The sequence below is a fragment of the Rattus norvegicus genome, chromosome 4 (assembly GCF_021556685.1).
Source record: "Rattus norvegicus strain SHRSP/BbbUtx chromosome 4, alternate assembly SHRSP_T2T, whole genome shotgun sequence".
NCBI classification, from domain to species: Eukaryota; Metazoa; Chordata; class Mammalia; order Rodentia; family Muridae; genus Rattus; species Rattus norvegicus.
In genome coordinates, this window is record NC_141537.1 from 170,059,944 (window position 1) to 170,082,638 (window position 22,695).

Consider the following 22,695-nt stretch of genomic DNA (forward strand, 5'->3'; position numbering starts at 1 on the left):
TTCTTTTTTTTTTTAATTTTATTTTTCTTGGATATTTTATGTCTTTACATTTCAAATGTTATCCCCTTTCCTCCCTCTCCCATCCCCCCTCTCCCCTTCCCTCTGCTTCTATGAAGATGCTCCCGCTCCCACCCACCCACTCCCACCTCACCGCTCCAGCATTCCCCTACACTGGGGAAATGAGCCTTCACAGGACCAAGGGCTTCTCCTCCCATTGATGCTGGACAATGCCATCCTCTGCTACATGTGCAGCTGGAGCCATGGGTCCCTCCATGTGTACTCATTGGTTGGTACAGAACGATGTTGCTATAGAAACAAAAACAGGAAAAGCCTAGTGCCGGCACGGGACATGAACTCAAAGGCCAAACCTATGGCATTCCACCAGATACAAACCCGTCAACGTGGCATGCCGTGAAACTGTAATTACTGTGCCCAAGATCAAAGAACATTACTCAAGAGTGGGAAGCCAAGTGTAAATTAGGGTGATCTTCCTTAAACAAGCTATGACTAACTCACTGGGGGTTCCCCTGGGTTTGTAGCTGCAATCATCCTATGACCCCAGGACACTGTCATGGGCCACACGACATCCAGAACTAATCTTACTGGACAGAGCTTGCACAACATGGGGGATGCTAAGGGCCCAGGAAGGGGGTGTTCTGGGAAATGGCTGAGCATGTCTGTGAATAGCTCAGGGAGGCTGTGGCCTCAAGCCATGACCCTTGTGACCCCCAGCACTCAGCCTACAAGAGGGTCAGTCATCGATACCCAAACTTCCTGTTCAGTGTTTTCCAGGGCCCCATGCTCTAATCCAGCCTCCACCCCCACACCCCCACCCCCAAGGAGAGAGGTGAGATGAGGCCGGAGGCTTTTAAAAATAAACTTCTGTTTTGGCAATGACACCGGTGAGAGTGGGCAGGGCGACAGATGGGAGCGTCTTCATTTGTAGATTGGCAATGGGCAAGCCGGTGCTTGTGGTCTCCCTTTTCTCTTTCTCCCTCCCTTTTGGCTTCCTTCCTTTCTTTTTTTTTTTTTCTTTTTGAGAGACAGTATCTCACCTTTTTTTTTTTTTATGAGTACAAAACCTTTAGATCGAAAATTGACAATGACTGCTCCCCCGCCCCCCGCCCCCATCTCCCATCAATTATTTCACAAATCATGGAAGGAGGACTCTGTCAGGGTCAGCAAAGTCTCTCTGCCAACTTCCTGAACCCAAGGCTGGTGTCCAGGTCTGGCTCCTGCCAAGGCAAGGCCTGCTGGTTGGGTTCAGGCATAGACAATTCTCAGCCTGGAGAGGTCTCTATGAGGATCTGAGGTCGAGTGTTCCCTTCTTGAGGAGAGTGTTGCCACTCGGTGCCGTCTCCCAGGTTGCAACAACAGCAAATGCCCTTTTTTTGGGAGGGGGAGAAGGGATTCATAATGGTTCCATATCAGGGTCTGCAGGCCCTTCTCCTTGTCACTGGGCACCAGGTCTATGACAGCAGCCGGGCTCTCCTCACAGGTGTTGGGGCAGGAGCATCAGCACAGCCTCCAGGAGCTGTGGGATGTCCAGTCTGTTCTGAGCTCCACAGGCCCACACTGGCAGAGGAGGAAGTAGGGAAGTTTGCATCTGCAAGGACCCACTGCTGAACTTGGAACCTGGTTTGCCCTTTTCGGAGATCTGTGGCCTGGTTCAATGAAGGCCTCAGCCCAGCTCTTTCCCCAAGCAGCTGGATAGCTTCCTGCTCCAATGGGCAAGGTGACTGCAGCAGAATCCCCAACCTTTCCTGAACCCCGTCGGTCAAGGGCTCCAGCGTGGATCTCACCACGGCTCTCTACGTGCCCACCAATCTTGTCTCCCTGCCCCAGAGTATCTCACTTTTAGCTCAGGTTGGAACTCAACACGCAATCCAGGCAGGGCCTTGAACTTGTGGCAATCTCCTGCCTTGGCCTTATAACCGTGTGCCGCCATGCCCAGCCTGTTTTGTTTGTCTTCCTCCAGCTTGATATAGGTTCTCATGTTGCACAGGCTAGACTCAAACTCTATGTAGCCAAGGCTGGCTCTGGACTCCCACTCCTCTTGCCTCCAATGTGAAAGCGTGTACCACCATGCACGCCAGCAACCTTGCATTATTAAGTATAGAACAGGGGCGAATTTATTTTTCTTTCTCAGCTCTTGTCCCTTATATCCAGTGAACTCTGTCACTGTCATCTAGTTGTCCCTGGGTCTTCAGTGTGTGTAGGGGGAGCGGGTGGCTGAAATCCATTCTCCTTGCCTCTCCGGTGGCTGTGCTCCCCAGTTCTGGCTTTTGCAGGGGAGGGAGGAAAGACAGGGAACAGCAGGCACTGGGGGTGGAGGAGAGAAAATCTGCACATCTTAGCCAACCTGGCCTCACCCATCTCAATCACTCTCTCCTCCCGTCTCTCACTTGCCAATAGGCACACATACCCACACACCCCTCTCCATGTTGGAATCACAGCTGATTGTCCTGCTAAGGCCATTCTGGATCCCTTTCTCCTGGGCCTCTGAGTTTCCCAGTTAGAGGAACACACTTCCCAAGTTGTATACACTTTCCAAATTGTATACATTTTCCAAGTTGCAAACACACCTTGCAGCAGCTTTTGTTGACCTAGTCAGTTGGTGCCACTCTTCCTGGGGGACCTCTGGAAAACACTTGTTTTCTCACACAATGGGGCTAAGGATGTTGCAGGTGCTGCTTCCTCTCCTTGGTCCTTCCCTGCCTTGAGCAAGGCCCTGACAGCAGGATCTGCCGTGGCTACCTTGCAGCCCGGAGACGATAGCATCTGCTATTCAACCTACTTGTATATTTCTTGCCGTTTAAGAAGAGAAAGCTTCATCCCTTCTACTACTCACTGCATTCCTAGATGATATATCCGGGAAGGAGGCGGGGTTATTTAGAGACAGGGCATTCCAGGCCCTTTTGAAAAGGTAGGGGTCAAGGTACCATCAATGGGATGGTGAGATCCAGCCTTTGGAAGAGGTGACAAGGGGTTCTGTGGCTGTTCTGGGGTGAGGAGATTAGAAAGGCCGGGCAGCTGGAGGAGCAGAGGAGGAATCACACAGGGCTTCACAGGTCAGAAATGGACTTTCAGTTGTCATAGTGCCATGCAAGGGGTTGACATTGAGGCTGGTCTTCCTGACTCAGCCACACACCCCCTCCTTGTATATTCTGTACTGTGGACAGACGTTTCCTCTTAAAACACGATGGGGTCATGTTCCCAATTAATGCTACACAAGTATTTTTAATTTTTCTTTTTTAGGACAAAATCCAAACTGGGACCAGAGAGATGGCTTAGCAGTTAAGAGGGCTTGCTGCTCAATCATGGGGACTTGGCAGTCATTCTAACACCTTCTTTAGGCCTCTTTGTACACACACACACACACACACACACACACACACTCTTCAAAGTGCCTGGCATGACCTGCACTACCCTTCTCTTAGACTTGGGTTCATTGTGAAAGCTTGGGCATAGTCTCACCTCCTCATCTGTGTGAGAGTCATGACACGACCCCTCCATTCAGAGTCCCCATGGTCAGTTTCACAGCACGTGCGTGCGCAGTGCACCAGGCGGCCAAGGGTGGTCTTCAGAAACACTGGAGGCTGTAACTCAGAAGTGACCCTGGAAGGCCCCCACTGACACTCCATCAGTCACTGTTTCTCCTCCTCCTTCTCCAGAGCCTTTCTTCCCCCTTCTAAGCATCATGCAGAGTGAGCTCTTGCTGTTTCCATAGTAACCCAATCACGGACAGGTGGTCTCTTGAGTTTCCTCTGGGAGATCTTTATAGTTGTCTAATTTAAGGCTGTTGATGGGGCTGATCCTGGTACACCTCATGACCCCTTAAGTCCCCTGCCTTGCTACCTGCAACGAGTTCCAGTTTAGCTCCTTTCCCCACTTCCCACTCACAGCTCCCGCCCCCTTCTCTGTAGGCAAAACTCTTCATCTTTTCTTTCAATTCCTGTCTCTCATTCAGTTAAGGAAACTGGAGCCTCGCCTTTTCTGATCTCATCGGTCTGAATAACTCCTCCTGGTGAGATTTCCTGCCCTCGGGGTTGGTTGTGTGGGGGAGTGTGAGCTTTCTTCTCCATCTGCTTTCGTAACTTCTGCAAACCCCTGTGGACCAACCGCAGCTTGCGAACCTGATCCTCTGCTGTTGTTCACAGATGTGCTGTCTGGAAACTGTAAATCCTCAGCTCAGAGATAGCCAGGCGTCCAGAGCTCCGCCTCTTTCCATGGGATCCTTGGAGAATATTCTGCAGACTCCAGATCTCGAAATACAGTGAACATCGTCAACGGCACTCTGTTAAGACTGTCAGTCTTGGGGCTGGAGGGATGGCTCAGTGGTTAAGCGTGGTTGCTGCTTTTCCAGAGGACCTGGTTCAGTTCTCAGTCACTCAAGTCTGGCGGCTCCCAATCTCCTGTAACCCCAGCTCCATGGTGGACTTGGTGTCCTCTTATGGACTCTAAGAGCGCTTACCCACACATGAGCAGACAGACAGACAGACAGACAGACAGACAGACACACACACACACACACACACGCACACGCACACGCACACGCACACGCAAACACGTAAAAATAAGTATTTCTTAAAGGACTATAGAACTGGGAAATAACTTAGAACTGTCTCTACTGCATAAGTCAAAGATTTATATTTTTGGGTTCTTTCTAGACAAAGTTCTTAAAAGAATCACAGACGAAAGCTCATGCATAAATCACATATTTCCTCACTAACAAAAATACAAAATTGATAATTTTAAAAAGATCAGTTTTCAGTGACCCAGATGGCTGAGGAAATGCTGCTTGGCATTTTTTTTTTTCCTGATCTGACGCAGAACATCCTAACTTGAGAACAATGCTGCCAGTCTTCACTTATTTCAGAAAACCGGCAGCGAGGGATTTTTGAAGGAAAGCTGGAACTGAAGAAGTACTGCCCCTTCTTGACCCCAAGTCAGGGGACACATGGCACTCTTCCACGATGTTCTCAGTTCAGCCAGTGACTCACACCTTCACAAGCCAGACCTCATTACGACGTCCATAGGGCTTCATGGGAGGGTCATACCCGGCGCAGTAGTAGACATCACCCTGGTAGGTGGCTGGTGTGCCCTCCAGGGTGGTACGTAGCTGGGTGGCGTGAGCAACATAGTCGGCTTCCTTGGCATAACCACCGAATTGCCTAAAGACAGAAGAGCAAGGGCTGGTAAGAAAGGGCATGGCCTTGCAGAGAAGGCAAGTCTTTTAGAGGGAAGACATAGCCATGGCTAAGGCAAGCACGCCAGAGAGGTGAGAGGAGGGGGTCCACTCCAGCCCATCTATAAATATGTAATATGTAGCCCTTCTTCCTTGTGCTATGGGTGTTGTATGCACTACTGAGACTAAACATGTAACTCGGGAATGAAAGGCAGCAGCGCTCAGAAGCCAACTGTGAGCTCTCTGGCTCCCTCTGCTGCCTCAGCTGCCACTCTGCCTGACATCAGCAGGAAGGACAGACACCTCGGAGAGCTGGGTGGAGCTGCCAAGGTGGGGGTGACAGCTGTGTGTCTTCTGAAACAGGACAGCTGTCATGACTGAGCACATCCTAACAGGGACACTAGGTGGCTTCATTAGATCAGAGCTGACCAGGGCTGGCACCCAAGGATGTCTCGGGAGGGGCTCTGTGCAAGCTTCACACGCTTACCTGACGAGGAAACCTCTTCTAATCACCACCCCCCCGCTGTGAAATCATAAAACCTTTCCTTTTCTAGGAAGTAAAGAGATTCCTCACAAGGTGGGTTATTTATTGTGATGTCAGAAATGGGGAGTAGAGAAGCCGCCCCTTCCCAGATTAGCCCCTTTCTTATATAACTGCGTCCACAGCAAAACTCATTCTGCTTCCAGTCTAAAATAAACCACTCTACATCCGGCCTTCACTAACCTCTTTATTAGAGTCAAATACACCCGCATTGATAATGAGCTTTGTGACTCAAAAATCTGACTTTGGACCAGGCCAACATGGGGCCAAATGATACATTAGTTTTGGTGGAGTTCTTTGAATCATGCTTGGCTCTTTTACGAGCGGTTAGTCACGCTCAGCAAGCATTCAGCCTGTTGATTACAGGGTCACCCAGGACTTTGTCTGTGAGGGACTGCTCATTCTGATGTCCAAACAGCAGCCAAAAAACAGGGAGGAAGATGAAGCCAATTTCAAATGAATGCAGCTTGGTTCTTCAAATAAACAGGAGAAGAGAAGAGGGGGAGTAGAAGGTAGAGAAGATGGCTGAGCTCTGTTTCAGTGAGCCTCACCAAGGAGGAAATGGGATCAGCAGACAGAGGATAAGTTTCAAGGGCTTTTCTAGCAATGATGGCCTGCTAGCCATTGGAGTAGTGTAAAGTCTGTGTCTGGGAGTCACCTGGGTGAAGTACAGAGGATACTGCTATGGGAACAAGGGTAGAAGGTTTCCCACAGACTCTGCTCATTATGCCGTGATATGAGATTGTTCCGTGAAATGAATAATTCTCGATCTCTCAATTACTGATTTTGTGTGTGCTGGAGAGATGGCTCAGAGGTTAAGAGCACCTGTAGATCCTACAGAGGACCAGAGTTCGGTTCCCAGCACCCACGTCAGGCAGCTCACAGCCGCCCATGACTTCAGCTTCAGGGGATCCAGCGCCCTCTGCTGGCTTCCAAAGGCACAGACACACACAGACACATACAGAGATGTAATTAATTAAATGGAAAACAGTCTTTTTTTTTTTTTTTTTTTTTTTTTTGGAGCTGGGGACCGAACCCAGGGCCTTGCGCTTCCTAGGTAAGCGCTCTACTACTGAGCTAAATCCCCAGCCGGAAAACAAAGTCTTAAACACCACCAAAGGACTGATTTTGGAAAGGTCCAGAAGTATTGTAGTTAAGTAGAGGCAAATTGAATGTAAGCTGCAATCCTAGCCCCACCTTCCAGCTCACGGGCAAGGTCAAACCCTTTAGTATCTTGAGTGCTTGAGTCCTTGGCTAAGCAAGGATGATAATGGCTGCTTGAGAGGCTGCTGGGGAAATTAAGGGAGAAAAGACTGCCGGCTGCCCAGTGTAGTGCTTGTCACACAGTAGGAACCACTATTACCACTGTCCCTTGGCGTCTGTGAAGTGATTATTCAAGGTCCTGCGCAGGTACTAAGATCTGTAGCTGCTCAAGTCACTAATGCAAAAGTCTCATGTACTCCGTGCGGTCCTCTCAGATACTTTATTTCTTATTCTCTCTCTTCTGTCTCTGTCTCTGTCTCTGTCTCTCTCTCTCTGTCTGTCTGCCTCTTTGTCTCTCTCTGTCTTGTCTGTCTGTCTCTGCCTCTTTGTCTCTCTCTGTTTGTCTCTCCGTCTCTGCCTCTCCCTGTCTGTCTGTCTGTCTCTCTGTATGATCCGTGAGGGAGGACCTCTGTATGCTATAGCATAGATGGAAGCAAGAGAACAAATTTTGGGCGTCAGTTTTCTCTTTCCACAGTGGGTCTCAGGGGTCAAACTCAGGTCTTCAGCCTTGCACAGTAAGCACTTTCACCCACTGAGTGCTGGCCCCTCTAAGGCCCTTAAATAATTTTTGAATTACAGACCATATTTCATGCAATGTAAATGCTGTGTAAGTAGCTGTTAAAATGTATTTTTTGGGGGGGGATAATGATGAAGAAAAAGTTTGTGGGGCCATGGAATGGCTAAGCAGGCTGACAGCAGGATCCACATGGCCAGAGAGAGAACAGACTCCGGTGAACTGTTCTCTGATATCTGTATGCTCACCATGGCACACACGCACGTGTGCTCATGCACACACACACACGCGCGCGCGCACACACACACACAGAAACATGCACACAGAAACACACACACACAAAAACACACATACACACAGAAACATACATACATACACACGCAGAAACACATACACACAAACACACATACATACACACAGAAACACATACACACGCAGAAACACACATACACACAGAAACACACACACAGAAATACACACATACACACACACATACAAACACACACAACACAGAAACACACACAGAAATACACACATACACACACACATACAACCACACACAACACAGAAACACACACACATACAAACACACACACAACACAGAAACACACACATATACACACACAGAAACATATACACACACAAACACACACACATACACACACAAACACACATACACACACAGAAACACACACAGAGAAACATACATACACACACAGAAACACACACACATACAAACACACATACACACAACACAAAAACACACACACACATACAAACACACATACACACAACACAGAAACACACACATATACACACACAGAAACATATACACACACAAACACACACACATACACACAAAAACAAATACATACACAGAAACACACACAGAGAAACATACACACACACACACACACACAGAAGAAACACACACACACACATGCGCCAATTGTCACCAAGTGTTTTGAAAAATGTTTGTTGTATTTGGTACAGATACAAATTTCTTAGGATTTTTGCCACACAGACCCATGATGGGACAAGCAGATAGATGAAATATCTAACGTGTGACAGTTACTTTTTAAATTTTTGTTACAATCATTCATTCATTCACTCACTCATTCAGTGTGTGGATGTGTGCATGTGTGCACAGCATGGTGCTGCTGTCTGTGGGGACAGAGGACAGATTATATGGGTTGTTTCTTTTCCCCATGTGGATCCCGGGGCTTACACTCAGATCAGCCAGCGCCGTCACCAGCCGGGCCATCTCAACAACCTCACGTAGTACCTGAATATCCGTCTGGTACCATACGACAGGTAATTTTTGTCAGCTTGGCTGGATTTGGAATCACCTAGGGTACACACCTCAGGGTGTGCCTGCAAGAATGTTTTCCGGGAGGTTTAACTGGGGAAGGAATGAACATGGCAGCACCATCGCACAGACTGGGGTCCTGGGCTGAGTACAAAGGGAAGAAACCAAGCAAGGTGAGCTTCAGTGCCCCCGACACCCTCTACCCTCCGCTTGACAGACGGTGGGTGTAGTGTGACCAGTGGCCTCACACTCCTGCCTCCAGCCTTCTCTGTCTCAACGAGCATTATTCCTTCTCAAACTGAGCCAAAGGTGAAACCTTTTCTACCTTAAGTTATTTTTTGTTGAGTATTTTGTTATTGTGTCAAGGAAGCTAATATACACTGCGAAAATCTTAGACCGGCAAAGAAGTGGAATCAGAGATACTCACTGAGAAAGTAAGGGAGCTGGTTGTGGAGACACAAGTGTTTGCACTCAAGGGGTACTGGCTCTGGTCAGTGAGGAGCAATTCAAGGTACAGATGTTGCTCAGAAAGCAGAAAGGTTGCTCTCAGGGGTCCTACAACGTCCCTCAGGAAGACCTATCAAAGGCCTCTTGGGAGTGGAGGCCCAGTAGACAGTGACAAAGGGAATGTCATCACTCAAGAATGTATAAAGTTCACTCCTGAAAAACCCTGCATTTATTCCCGGGCAGTATATGATCTTGTAATAAAAATAAAATCTCCCTATTGCTTCGCCATAGAAACTACCAGAAAACAAACAAGGCCGGGAGGGTCATAGAAATGCGGGCGTGTGCTGTCTTCTCTGCTCATTTTACCAACTCACTCTGACCCTAATCACGAAAGGCAAACAAGCTAGACAGCCAAGTCCTCCCAGGACTACAGCCCCTTGTAGGAAGGAGGCCCAGCCCTGGCTGACTCAGCCTTCATCACCGACCATCACCTCACTCCTACCAGTCTCGGCCTCCACTCGGCACACGCGGGATGACAGCTCGGTGTCCACAGCTCTGCAAATTCACGGGCATGCCTGAGTGAGCACCAAGGAATGCTTGTAAAGTGCTTCGAGCTCCCAAAAGGAAATAAAGTGCTTAAACTGTTTTCGCAGGCCTGTTAATAAGTTTGTAACTCCTCGTCTTCAAAGAAGCCATCCTCCAGGGCACTGTATTTTATCTCACCCAAGGTCAGAAGAACGACCGCGGTTACCACGGAAGCAAAAGATGTATGCGTATATACGCACGCATGCACACACGCACGCACGCACGCATGTGAGTCCAGGAAAAAAAAAAAAGAAAGAGGCAGACTAAAAAGACTAGGACACTTAGGAGAGTCAAACTTTCAGTCAGTCAAGGAGGCTAGCATGCACACATGTTACCTTTCAATGAGTCTGTGGCGCTGCCAGTGAGGGAGGGGGAAAAAAACGACTCAGAGATTGACCGTCTAATGCTGTCTAAAACCTTAACAATAGATGATACCAGTTTACAGAGAAAGTGGTTGTCCTAATGTCTTCTCCTTCTCTTACTGTGACAAAACACTGACGGAGAGCAGCTTAGAAGATGAGATGGGTTTCCTTGGCTTACACGCCCACGGCACAGTCCCTCACTATAGGAAGTCAGGATTTGAGCCTGGAGGTGAGAACTAAAGCAGAAGCCATAGAACAGTGGCTCTCAACCTTCCCAGTGCTGGGACCCTCTAATACTGCCCCTCACGCTGTGGTGACCCTCCACCACAAAATCTTCACTACTACTCCAGAACTGTAGTTTTGCTACTGTTATGAGTCACAATGTAAGTACCTGATATGCAGGGCATCTGATTTGTGATCTCTGTGAAAGGGTCATTCAACCCCCAAAGGGGTTGCGACCCACAGATTGAGAACCACTGCTACAGAGGAACCCCCCCCACCTCCCCAACCCCATGGCTGTAGCACCCAGCACCAACCAGCCCAGGGTCTGCACCTCTCACAGTGGGCTGTGCTGTTCCATATCAATCATTAATCAGGAAAATGCTGAAGACCTACCTCCAGGCCGGTGCAATGGATATAATTTCTCAATTGAGGACCCCTCCTCCCGGGTGTGCTGGCTAATTTTAGGTCAACTTGACGCTAGTAAGGGCTATTGGAGAGGAGAAAGCCTGTAGGGCTTTTTATTAATTAGTGCTTGACAGGAGAAGGTCCTGCCCATTGTGGGTGAGGCCACCTGGGCTGGTGGTCCTGGGTTCTATAAGAAAGCAGGCTGGGCAAGCCATGGAGAGTAAGCCAGTAAGCAGCACCCATTCACCGTCTGTGCATCAGTTCCTGTCTCCAGGTTCCTGCCTTATTTGAGTTCCTGTCCTGACTTCCTTCAGTGATGGACTACGATGTAGAAGCTTAAGACAAACAAACCCTTTCCTCCCCACCTTGGTTTCAGTCATGGTGTTTCATCTCAGCAACAGTAGCCCTAACTAAGACACCAGGTGACTCTAGGTTGTGCCAAGCTGAGAAAACTAACCAGCTGTGAATGCAGCCGCTGTGCCCCACACAAGAAGAGTAGCAACCGCCCATCTCCGTTCCACGGGGAGGAGGGAATTTCACCGATGCGGACTGAACAAGTGCAAGTACTGACTGGGTGGAACATTCTTGAGCACAGAGCCCAGGCCGGAGCTGCAAGAGGGTAGACAACTTCTGCTCCGTGGTGTCCTGGCCACCAGCGTTAGCGGTCAGGTCAGACACACCGAGACTGTATGGGCAGATGGAGCCACGACATAACTGGCGATGCGTGGGCATTTACATATATGATCCTATCTTATCCTCATGACAAACTAGGGATGGTTATCTTTGTCTTACAGACATGGAAACCGTATGAGTCATACGCCATCAATCTGACCGTCAGGGCCTCTCAGTGAACTGGCAAACCCCTGATTTCCAGCTCCCTCTCTCTTCTTTATTGTTTGGGTTGCTTGAGAGCCCTGTACATGCGCAGTAAGCCCTCGGTCACTGAGCCACGCCCCTTGACCATACACCTTCCAGTCTTTCCTTTTTTTCTTTTTGGGGATAGTGTCTCACTCTGTAGCCTAGGCTGGACTGATAAACTTACGATGGGCTTACTATATGAAGCCCTAGCTGGCTTCAGAGTCATGGCGGACCTCCTGCCTCTGCCTCCTTGGTGTTGAGTTACCAGCACGAGGCACCGCTGGCTCCAACTGTTCCTTCCCCAAACATGTCATTAAAATGGCGATGGTCTCACTTAAATCACCCAGTCTCTCCTATTACTGTCAGTCTCTGCTGAGAATCCAGTTGTGGGGGCTGAGTTCTCACCTCAAAGGGAGGACAGAAATCTGGAAGATCACCTTGAGTCTTAGTGTAAGGGAAATTCTATTCCCAAAGAATTCAGATAGGGGTAAAGGTGCTTGCTGCCAAGCCAGAGCACCTGAGTTCAAATCCCCAGACCTCACATGATGGGAAGAGAGAAAGAACCATTTCCTTAAAGTCGAATTCTGACCCCGACATGTACACCACATAAATGTGTGTGTATTTATATGTATATATATACTTATACAGTGGTGCATACTTTTAATCCCAGCAGATCTTTTATAAATTCTAGATCAGCCTGGTCTACACGGTGAGTTTCAGACTATCGAGGGCTACATGGTAAGGCCCTGTCTCAAACTAAGACTTAAAACAACAACAACAACAACAACACCTATTTATCTAGTATTATCTTTTTTCCTAAGGCATTTTATTTCTCTAAACAGTCCTGCTAATGAGGGTACAATCTCTTGGTGGGCGCCTCCTTACAAGGCTGTAGAAAGAGAATCTGGTCATCAAACATTCTCACTGTATTCCTTGAAATACTGCTCCCTTCTCTTACCAACCTTGTTTTCCGTTAAGCCAGAGTAACACACAGGATCCAACTGCTGTTAAGTGCACATTTGACTTGTGGTGACACCGTGTGGCCAACCCGGGAATAAGCTTATGGTAACAGGATGGTTTGCTCATTTATAAAACATTCACCCACGGAGAAGCAAGGCTAAATTAATGCGGCGTTTGGTTCCTTTACATTTTAGTTTGGTTTGTTCGTGTCAAGGTTTCACTCTGTACCCAAGGCTAGCCTCAAATTCATAATCTTTCTAGTTTAGTCCCCCATATAGGATTATAGATGTGCGCTGCCTTTGTGTGTTTAGATTTCTAGAACTGTTCCTCCGTTCCCTCTCCCCCTCCCTCCCTCCCTTTCTTCCATGGATTCATTTTAAGTATTAGGCGTAGTGTGTATATATGTTCCTTGTAAGCTCCTAGATGTGTGTATATACTGGTGTGCATGTGCGTATGTGGGAAGACCAGAGGTTAACGGTGGTGTCTTCCTTATTTCTCTCCATCTTACTTTTGGCGATGTCTCTCGCACATACCTGGAGCTCACTGATTTTGCTAGACTGGCTGGCCAGTAAGCACCCGTCTTCCTGTCTCTGCTTCCTCAGCGCTGGGGTCAGCCAGGTGTACTGCTGCACCTGGCCTTTTCTTCTTCACATAAATGCTGGGGATCCAAACCCAGGTCCTCGGGCTTACAAGGCAAGCAATGTTATCCACTGACCCGTCTCTAGCCCCTTAATCAATCCGTTAACATTTATTTATTTTTTTTCTTTTTCTTTTTTTCGGAGCTGGGGACCGAACCCAGGGCCTTGCGTTTGCTAGGCAAGCGCTCTACCACTGAGCTAAATCCCCAGCCCCAACATTTATTTATTAATGTGCACATGTATGTTGTGTATGTGTGTGTGCGCGTGCTTGCATGTGCCATGGTGCACACGTGAAGGTCAGAGGACGATTCTCCTTCCGTGTTGTTGAGGCAGGAGTCTCTTGCTCATGCTACTTCACTGTATACGCCAGGCTAGCTGGCCCAGGGCTTCCAGATGATTCTCCCGTCTCTACTCCATCTCATCGTAGGGGTGCTGAGACCGCAGACGCATGGCACTGCATCTGTGTTTTTAGGTGGGTTCTGGGAACTGAACTTAGGTTAGCAGGTTTGTGTGGCTAATGCTTATACCACACTGGTCCTAATCTACCCTTTCTTTGTCTACGTGTCCTTTTCAATCGTAAAGAACCGGGTAGGTCTTAGAGGAGTGGTTAACTCTGGCTCGAGATCAGGAAATGTTGAGATGCATTTAAAAGGAAGGAAGATGTCAAAGTCAGCCTGAGGTGTGCGTCCATGGGTGAAGAGAAACCAACATGGCTCCTACCGGCTCCAAATGAGACAATCTGAGCATCTGAGAGAATAAAAACCTCAGATTCTGGCACAGTAGTGCTCACCTGTAATCCCAGGGCTTGGAGGGTGGAGGGATGGGGACCAGAAGTTCAAGATCCTCCCTGGCTACACAGAGAGTTCGAGGCCAGGGTGGGATCCTGAGATCCTGTCTCACAAAGGGAGGGAAGGGTGGGGGGAAACGGCTGAGTGCAAAAGTAAAAGTGCGTGCACGCCTTCCTGAGTTTGAACCTGGAGCACCCACAGTAACAGCCAGACACATAGCAAAAGCATCTGCACGTCAGTGCTCCCCTGGAGTGACAGGAAGTGGAGCCCGGAGGATCAATCCCAGGGGGCTTGCACACCCAGCTAGCTTGCCACTCAGCAGACAAGCAACAGAGAGTCTGTCTCCAACAAAGAGAGCACCGAGGCCCAACCCCCAAAACTGTCCTCTGGCCTTCACGCCCTCCTCACGGCATGCCCACACCTGTATTCATATCCACGCCACATAAATAGATTTTCTTAAGGCCAAGAAAGAAAAATGGGGGAACAAAACAAAATAAAAACAACAAGAAAAACCCAAAGAACAAGTGGGAAGCCGTGCGGTGCAGCCAGCATGTTTAAAGTCGTGTTTCTGTTGATGGTAAACAAAACAAAACAAAACAAAACAAAAAAACCCCAAAAAACAAACAAAAAAAAAACCCCAAAAAACAGAAACCAAAACACCAAAACCAAGCAACCAAACAAACAAATACAAAGCGAAGCAAAACAAACCAGAGAGGAAGATCACGGCTTTTGGAAGACGCCAAGGAAAGAAATCAATCATCCTAAAAACTATGAAAGGAGGAGAAGCTGAGAGCCATGCCTCCTGCACTCTCTCTCTCTCTCTCTCTCTCTCTCTCTCTCTCTCTCTCTCTCTCTCTCTGTCTCTCTGTCTCTGTCTCTGTCTCTCTCTGTCTCTCTCTCTGTCTCTCTCTGTCTCTCTCTCTCTGTCTCTCTCTCTCTCTCTCTCTCTCTCCCCCTTCGTAAAAACGAGAGAAGAGGGGAGACTTGTGTTGAAGTATGCCAGCTGATAAACGGCGATGCACATAAGTAGGAGCATCCTCAGCTTACTAACCAACTCCACAGGAGCAGAGCTTAGCAGACCCAGGAGCCCCTACCAGGCCTCAGCACCTAGAGACACAGGAGTCTAAAGGGCTAAACACCCAGGGAAGAGCCTTGCTCCAAACTCAAAAGCCTCAGCCTGACTGCATCTCTAGTACCAAGCACCAGTCTACGGGCAGCACAGGGCCAAGGGGACACGTTAACGTGACCCACAGACGCCAGGAGTAAGGTCGAGGCTTTGGGAAACCAAGGGGCCCGAGATCTGCCAACCACGAGAACAAATGAATGCGCTCTGCGGTGTGCAGAATTAAGGACGGAAAAGGCTTAAAAACGGACTGACCAAAGCCAACGAGACGGCTCAGCAGGTAAAAGCGCTTGCACGCTTGCGCGCTTGTTATATAAACCTAACGATCCGAGTTTCATCCCCAGAGCCTGCGATGAAGTAGAAAACTGACTGCCAAAAGTTGTTCTCTGACCTCCACAAGCATGTGCAGAACAAGCATGCCTACTTCATGCGCACATATCAGGCACACACAATTAAAAAAAAAATCAGTGGACTTTGCAAAGGATGCATGAACTCACATAAACCTTAAAAAGGAACTATAAGATAATGGAGGAATCAAGCATGGTTATCTATGCCTCAAATCCCGGCCCTTGGGGATAGGCAGGGGGATTGTGAACTTGAGGTCAGTTTGGAATACATTATGAGACCCTGCCTCAAGCACACAAACATATTTAGAGACAGCAGGAATTGTACTGTGGTGGACTGTAGGATGATGTCGTTATGCAGCAGGGCGGGGCCAGGATAAGGCGAAGCCTATCATTGGATGAGAAGGAAGGGTAGGCGGGGAGAGTCTAGGAAGGAGAGAGGAGGAGGAGCGACAGAATGAAGATGGAGACGACAGAGCAGGATGTTCCAGATCCAGGTGGTCTAGGTCAATTTTATCTTGTCTAGGCGCGAGGTTTCTATCTTTATTAATTGGCAGTGAATTTATTGTGTGGATGTATTGAGGATTGAGAATTTAACATATAAATCTGATTGATAAATTACAAGTTTCTAGAACTTTGATTTTACCAGGCCACGGGGGATGTGAGCAAAGTTCCCAGCCGGCAGAGAGACAGCCTGGAGGGGGCGGCTATAGAATGCCTGGGACTAGTGTGGCGTGGTGCCATGTGCTAGAATGGCCCTCGGAATGTGTGTCAGGCGTGGTAACAACCCGGGAACAGTGTGAGAAAGCAGCTGGCAGAGAGACAGCTGGAGTGGGCGGCTCCCGCAGATCTGCGTGGAGTGGGAACGCTCAGGTACCCGTAGCTGCAGAACCATTTTTATTTTTTACCGCAACAGTGGTCTGGGTGCAAAATGCACCCCATCGGTATGTGAACCCTTGCTCTCCAGTGGTGGTGCTGTTTGGGGAAATTATGAAGCTTTACTGGAGGAGGGCGTCACTGGATGTGGGCTCTAAGAGTTTAAAGTCTTCCCCCATCTGCGCTCCTCTCTCTGTTGTGTTTTCTGTCGAAGTTGTGATTGCTCAGCTTCTAGCTCTGGCCTCTTGCTGCCCTGCGTCACCCACCATGTTGGACTCTCCCTCTGCAACCGTAAGACGAAATAAACTCTTCCCTCCACAAGTCACTTGTGGTTGTGGTATTTCTTCACAGCAACAGAAAGGCCACCAGTGCAGCAGCCACTCACTATTCTGAGTCTGGGTGAGCAAATGGTTAGAGAGTAGCCCCACCTGCAACTGTGGCTAATGCTACTGAGGATGCCTGTCCCCCTCTGTACACGGCTGGGCACCTGTTGCACAGTGTGATTTCAACAAATGGGGAGTCACCCACCAGTCACTTAGAATAGACCTGGCTACTGAGGGAGGGCTGGACCAAAGGATAAAAGAGAAAAGTGGGGCTGGCATGAGGAGTGAACCCATTCAATTGTGTCAATCTTCAGATAATTACAAGATAAAGAATGACAGGTCACACATTAAGAAATGTGGAAATAGTGCTTTAGAAAGTACTAATAGGTGGCCTTTCACAAGAACCCCAAGATGTGTGATTAAGGTGTGCTTAACCAATGGGGAAAACTAACTCTTAAAGAGGCTTATTAACTCTGCCCCTAGAAGCCCTGGAGGTTTGGCTGTTGTCATTTGCACCAGTAGGTGGCAGAGAGGAGAGAGGCTATGTCTATCCTCAGTGTTCTGTGGACATCTGAATGATTAGTAGCCTAATAACCCCTGAAAAAAGCAAACCTGAGATGACCACCAGTCTGGCACTACAAAAGCCCTGATAGCTCTTGGGACCGAGAGCAAGTAGGAGACTAGAAGAACCCTGCCTGGGACTGAGGCCTCCTGGCAGAAGTGAGCCCAAGACAGATGCCCGCATGGGGCCACTTGGGGGGTGGGGTGAAGAGGTAGCTCAAGATGACCACCAGATCAGAGCCATGGGGCCTAGACAGGGAGCTAGCCCGAGATGCCACACAGGCCTGGGGGAGGGGTAGGGCACATATCGTGCCCGAGATGACCCCTGCGTGGTGCCATAGTGCACAAGCAGGATACAGTGCCCCCAAAACAACTCTAGACACTCAAAGACCCTGGGTACCACTAAGAGGTGCAAGTAAGTGGTGAAGAAATGGAAGAGAAAGAGAGACAGAAGGATGTGGACACAATGAAGAGAGGAGATCTGGAGCCCAGAGGGTAGAGAGGAACAGCCTGATATGAGTAGCTGATGATGCCTCGTGGGACCACAGTGGTGTTCTGGCCTATGCCGCCGCTGGGGTCCACATCGAGGCCTGTGGTTTTGCAGCAGCGGGGTCTGTTACCACCAAAGGCCAGGCAGACATCCCTGGTCTAGGCTGTGGCCTGGGGACATGCTGATATCTGAGGGCTGTGCAGAACTGGCCCACCCCTCACCTGTCGTCATTAGAGAGCTGGCCCTGGACCATGAGAACAGGAGAGCTGACCCCACCCCTAGACAGCTGCATACTCCAGAAAGCAGCCCCTGCACATTGCGGGGGTTGCCTAGGAGCCACCCCTGAGGATACAAACAAGTGTCTGGAGACCTAACATGACCACTCATCTCCCATGCAGTGGCACGGATGAGGGAGAGACATCCTCCTCTCCCCTTCCCCCTCACCACCTATGGCATGCAGGAGAGCCGGCTCTAGGGCCATGAGAGGAGGAGAGTTGGCCCTGCCCCTCACCAGCTGCAGGACTTGGGGGAGCAAGCCCTGTACCTCACCCGGGCAGCACAGTAGAGCTGACCCTGGTGGTGTGGATGTGGGCACGCTGGCCCTGAGAGTGTGAGTGTGAGAGAGCTGACCCCCACCTTGCCCTTGCCAGAGGCACGGTACCTGTTACAGTACCTGGGAGAACAGGCTCTGCACCTTGCCTGGGCAGCACAGAAGAGTTAGCTCTTTATGTGGGAGTTGTGGGTGAGCTGGCCCTGGAGTGTGGGAGAATCAGCCCTGCCTATTGTCTAGTGGGCGACAGTGCAGATGAGGGAGAGACACCCTCCTTCTCACTGTCTAAGGCAGGCAGGGAAGCTAGCTCTAGGGTCACAAGACGGGGAGAACTGGTCATGTCCCTCACCAGCTGCAATACGGAGGACAGCAGGCCCTGTGCCTCAGCTGGGCAGCAGGGCAGAGCAGGCCCTGGTAGAGGGAATGGCTGGTAAGCAGGCCCCAGGGTAGAGAATGTGAGAGCTGGTGAGCTGACAAGCTCTGATACCTCTCAGGCCCAGATCCAGGGCTTTGAATTGGCCTACTCAACATCTACCCCATTGATGAACTGCTGGAGATCACGAAGGGTCCTACACATCCAAAACTACAGGATCTCCATGACACAGGGCAACAACAAGATATCTAAGAGGAGCCCCAGTGAGTAGTCAGAGGCCTCATGCCAGACCAATGACTCATGCATGAGCATTTCCAAGCAAAGAATTGTGGACAAAAGGTAATACCGTAGGACATACTGTGACACACAATGGCTTCCACAACGACTTTTTCCTCTGTTGTGGGGGAGGTTGCAAGGGGCAACAGGTATGAGGGGCAGGGGAGATGAGTGGCATTGGAGTGCATGATGTGAAATTCACAAAGAACCAATAAAACATCTTTTACAAAAGAGAGGGGCTCACTAATTTCTGAGGCGTTATCTTGCTATTACACAGCCGAGCTGAGAACCATACTATATAACAGAAGTTTACCACTCGCCACCTCTCAGAGAGCAGGAAGGAGAGTGGGCAAGATGGATCCGGGGACTGACAGAGAGACCAGCAGACACTCAGACTGTTCAATCTAAGGAGGCTCTTACTATCAGTGCTCACCCTGCACTTGGGTGACGGTAGGAGTAAGTGCTTCCTTAAACGTTGCTCCTGGGTGCCTCAGTTACCTACCTACCCGCCTTACTCCTGATTCTACCTACATTGGCTCTGCTTAGAGTTTTCAGAAGCCTCTGCACAGAGGCTGAGAAGTCAGAATGAGGGCTGGCATAGAAAGAAACAGGACTTGGGGGAGGGGGCTTCCATGTCAGCAGTACCCTCTCTGTCCTCCGGGCGGCTCTGTTCACCCAGCCAAAGAATGCCCACAGCAGGCAAGCTCTCATCAAAGTAGCTTTCTAAGGAATGATTCTAAGCTAGCTCTGGGGGAAAAAGTGTCCCTCCCACCCGCAGGAGGAAATAGAATAGAGAAGCCTCCCAGCCACATTTGGGTGGGGTGGGGGGTTTTCAGTGCACAGAGACCGTGTGGTGCAAGATCATTCACATAGTTAATTTTCATGAAATTGGGCTTGAGCAGCACCCAACCCCTAACCTGTGGTTACTACTGGTGAAGGTTCTGGTCTTTCTGTGTACCTGGTTAGGTGCCTGTTACACCGTGGGATTTTGACAAACGGGGAGTCACCAATTATCCAGAAGAGACTTGACTTCTGAGGGCAGATTAGGAACCAAAGTGGGGAAAGTGTACACCAGGCTGTGGGTGGGAGTAGCTTGGTGGTAGAACATGGCGCTGTGGGCCGTGCCAGGAAACTTGGTCAGGCTGAGCGGGGTCAGAAAGCCCTGCACCTCATACCTGAGGACAGGAGGCGTTTCACTACTCCCAACTGAAACAGGGGTCACCAGACCATGGTGTCCCCAGCCCTTCCACAGACAGCTGAGGCATCCCTAACATCTCAGACCAAGCCGATAGAAAGCATTCACTGTCAGACCCCATCCCATATATATATATGTGTGTGTGTGTGTGTGTGTGTGTGTGTGTGTGTGTGTGTGTGTATATCCAGAAGGAATAAAGGTGTGAGAATTGCTTCATCAAGGTTTGTCTGAGAGCTTCTGTCATTTAAGAGCTGTAACACCTTTTGGGGAAGAGCGTTCTCTCCTGAAGCTGCTTGAGGTCACTTCCGGGCCTCAGCTCCCAGCTGCCCACGCCAGCTGGCTTAGCTAGCCGGGCCTCAATCCCACTCCTCTGTCTCTTTTGGAGAATGTAACTCTTTGGCTACCCCAGCTGGGCCAGAGCCCCACAGAGCTCCATGGATAGAGTTCCATGGATAGCGTTTGGTACGCAAACAAGCAGTAGAAAACAAGCTCAGTATGCACAGGGCGCTGGGTTTAATTCCCAGCACAAGAAAACAAGGCCTGACAAAGCAAGCAAGAGCAGGCAACAGTTTGCACCTACCGCTCTCTGTAGAGAAGGAATGTGAGTGTGAAGAAGGCCTGACACGGAAACAGAGGACAGGAGGGCCGGTGTGTGTCCTTTGCTCAAAGGACCACAGGCCAGGAACAAGCAGGCGGCTGGCTGTTCAGCTCTGACAAACGCCCTCTACCCTTCTTTATCAAAGGAAGTCTGGTGTGTAAATCCTCTATTCCCCAGTTATCATACCCCTATGTGTCCACGGCCCCAAACTAACACACACACACACACACACACACACACACACACACACACACGTCAATATTATTGACATATATAGTACTGACATACATTGTCAATATTATCATTGACATATATAGTATTAACATATATTATACACACACTCTTGTCAATATTATAGATATATACATTATTGTCATATATAGTACTGACGTATATTTTACATACAAACACACACACTCTTGTCAATATTGACATATACATTATTGACATATTTAGTACTGACATGTATATTTACACACACACACACACACACACACACACACACACACACACACACACAGAGCCTGTGATTTTTCTAAGACCCTGCTGTGGCTAATGCAGGCGTTCATCTAGAGCTTAAGTCAAGGTGACTCTTTCTACATATCAATATGGCTACAGGCCAGGGCATTTATCCAGACAAACCACAAAGTCATGTGCCCTACAGCCTGAAGAAACAGAAGTGAGTTACTGCTGAGACTCAGCGTTTCTTCACTGAATTAAGCCATGGTGAAAAGCCAATGTCAACATTCACCGAGAAGATCCTAGGCGTGGCTGAGACCAGCACATGCTAAGAACTGTCTCCTTACGTAGAATAGACAGTGATGCCCTCCCGCTCCTCGATTTTCACGCTCTGGTCACTGGGCGTTGGCGGGCTGCCTTGAAATTGGTTCGGAATCCGGAACCAGACTTTCAGCTTCTTCTGCAGGGAGCCATCTTCGTTGGGAAACACGGCAAAAGAGATAGGGACTGTCATTCCCATGCCGACTCCTGAAGACACCAGAGTGTAGAGGGAAGCAGGCGTTAGTTAGAGGGCCATGGATCTCATTTCTCTTGCGTGGCAATTTTTTAAAAATGAGCAACAAATATTTCAGGCAGTAAATACATGTAATTAGACATGCAATGTCCCTGGAGGTATGGTGGCACCATTTTATATGTTTGTATGTGTGCCTTCAGGTGCTTATGTGCACCTGGCTCATGTATGTATCTATGGAGGGCAGCGGATGCCCTGCTGGGGTTGGTTACCGATGGTTGTGGGCCACCAGGTGGGTGCTGGGAACTGAACACTGGTCCTCTGCAAGAGCAGTAATCGACCCTAGGCGCTGAGCCATTTCTCCAGCCCCCATGCTTGAAGAAAACAAAACCTGAAAACTATTTGGTGACACACAGCAAGAATGTAGATACACAAGGACCTGCATTTATTTTTGAAAGGAAAAAGCCCACAATACGGAAGAGTATGGGTGGTACCACATTCCCTCCAAGAAACAGGAGTATGTGTGAGTGAATTGGGATGCACAATGCCTTGCAGTATAGCTGTGAGCAATTAAACTTAAGAGGATGCTTGACCGCGGAGGAGAATTACAAAGCAACAAGCCGCAGACACAAAATATGTCATTGTAGGGATACTCAGTTTATACCGAAAGACTTGAAAATGCCCTGTGACAGTGGACTATGCATATAATGCCAGCTCTCGGGAGGAAGAGGAAGGATTGTGAACTCCAGCAGCCTGAGCTACACAGCAAGATCCTGACTCAAACTCCGTGAGCTGGGGCCGTAGCTCGGCGGTAGAGCGCTTGCTTAATACACACAAGACCCTTGGTTTGACCCCAGCACCGTGACGTTTTAAAGAGACAACGAGTGAACCAGAAAGGAGGATGAAATGGGTCATGATGTTATATATATATATATA

At 49.0% G+C, this 22,695-nt stretch overlaps 1 protein-coding gene and 1 pseudogene across 2 annotated transcripts in view; one reads left to right on the forward strand and one right to left on the reverse strand.

The window, feature by feature from the left end:
• Positions 1-4,626: 4,626 nt before the first annotated feature.
• Positions 4,627-22,695, reverse strand: part of Hebp1 (heme binding protein 1) — a 29,533-nt gene continuing 11,464 nt past the window's right edge. Inside the window, exons 3-4 of one of the 2 annotated variants that reach the window (NM_001398876.1) lie at positions 21,596-21,776; positions 4,627-5,174 (exon numbers count right to left, since the gene is read on the reverse strand). In NM_001398876.1, coding sequence (NP_001385805.1) covers positions 5,000-5,174; positions 21,596-21,776 — 356 coding nt within the window. In that variant the 3' untranslated portion in view covers positions 4,627-4,999. Of the gene's footprint in view, positions 5,175-21,387; positions 21,777-22,695 lie in introns of those variants that run through there. The other variant, NM_001108651.1, reaches the window with a different exon arrangement.
• Positions 17,219-17,341, forward strand: LOC120102674 (small nucleolar RNA SNORA17; annotated as a pseudogene).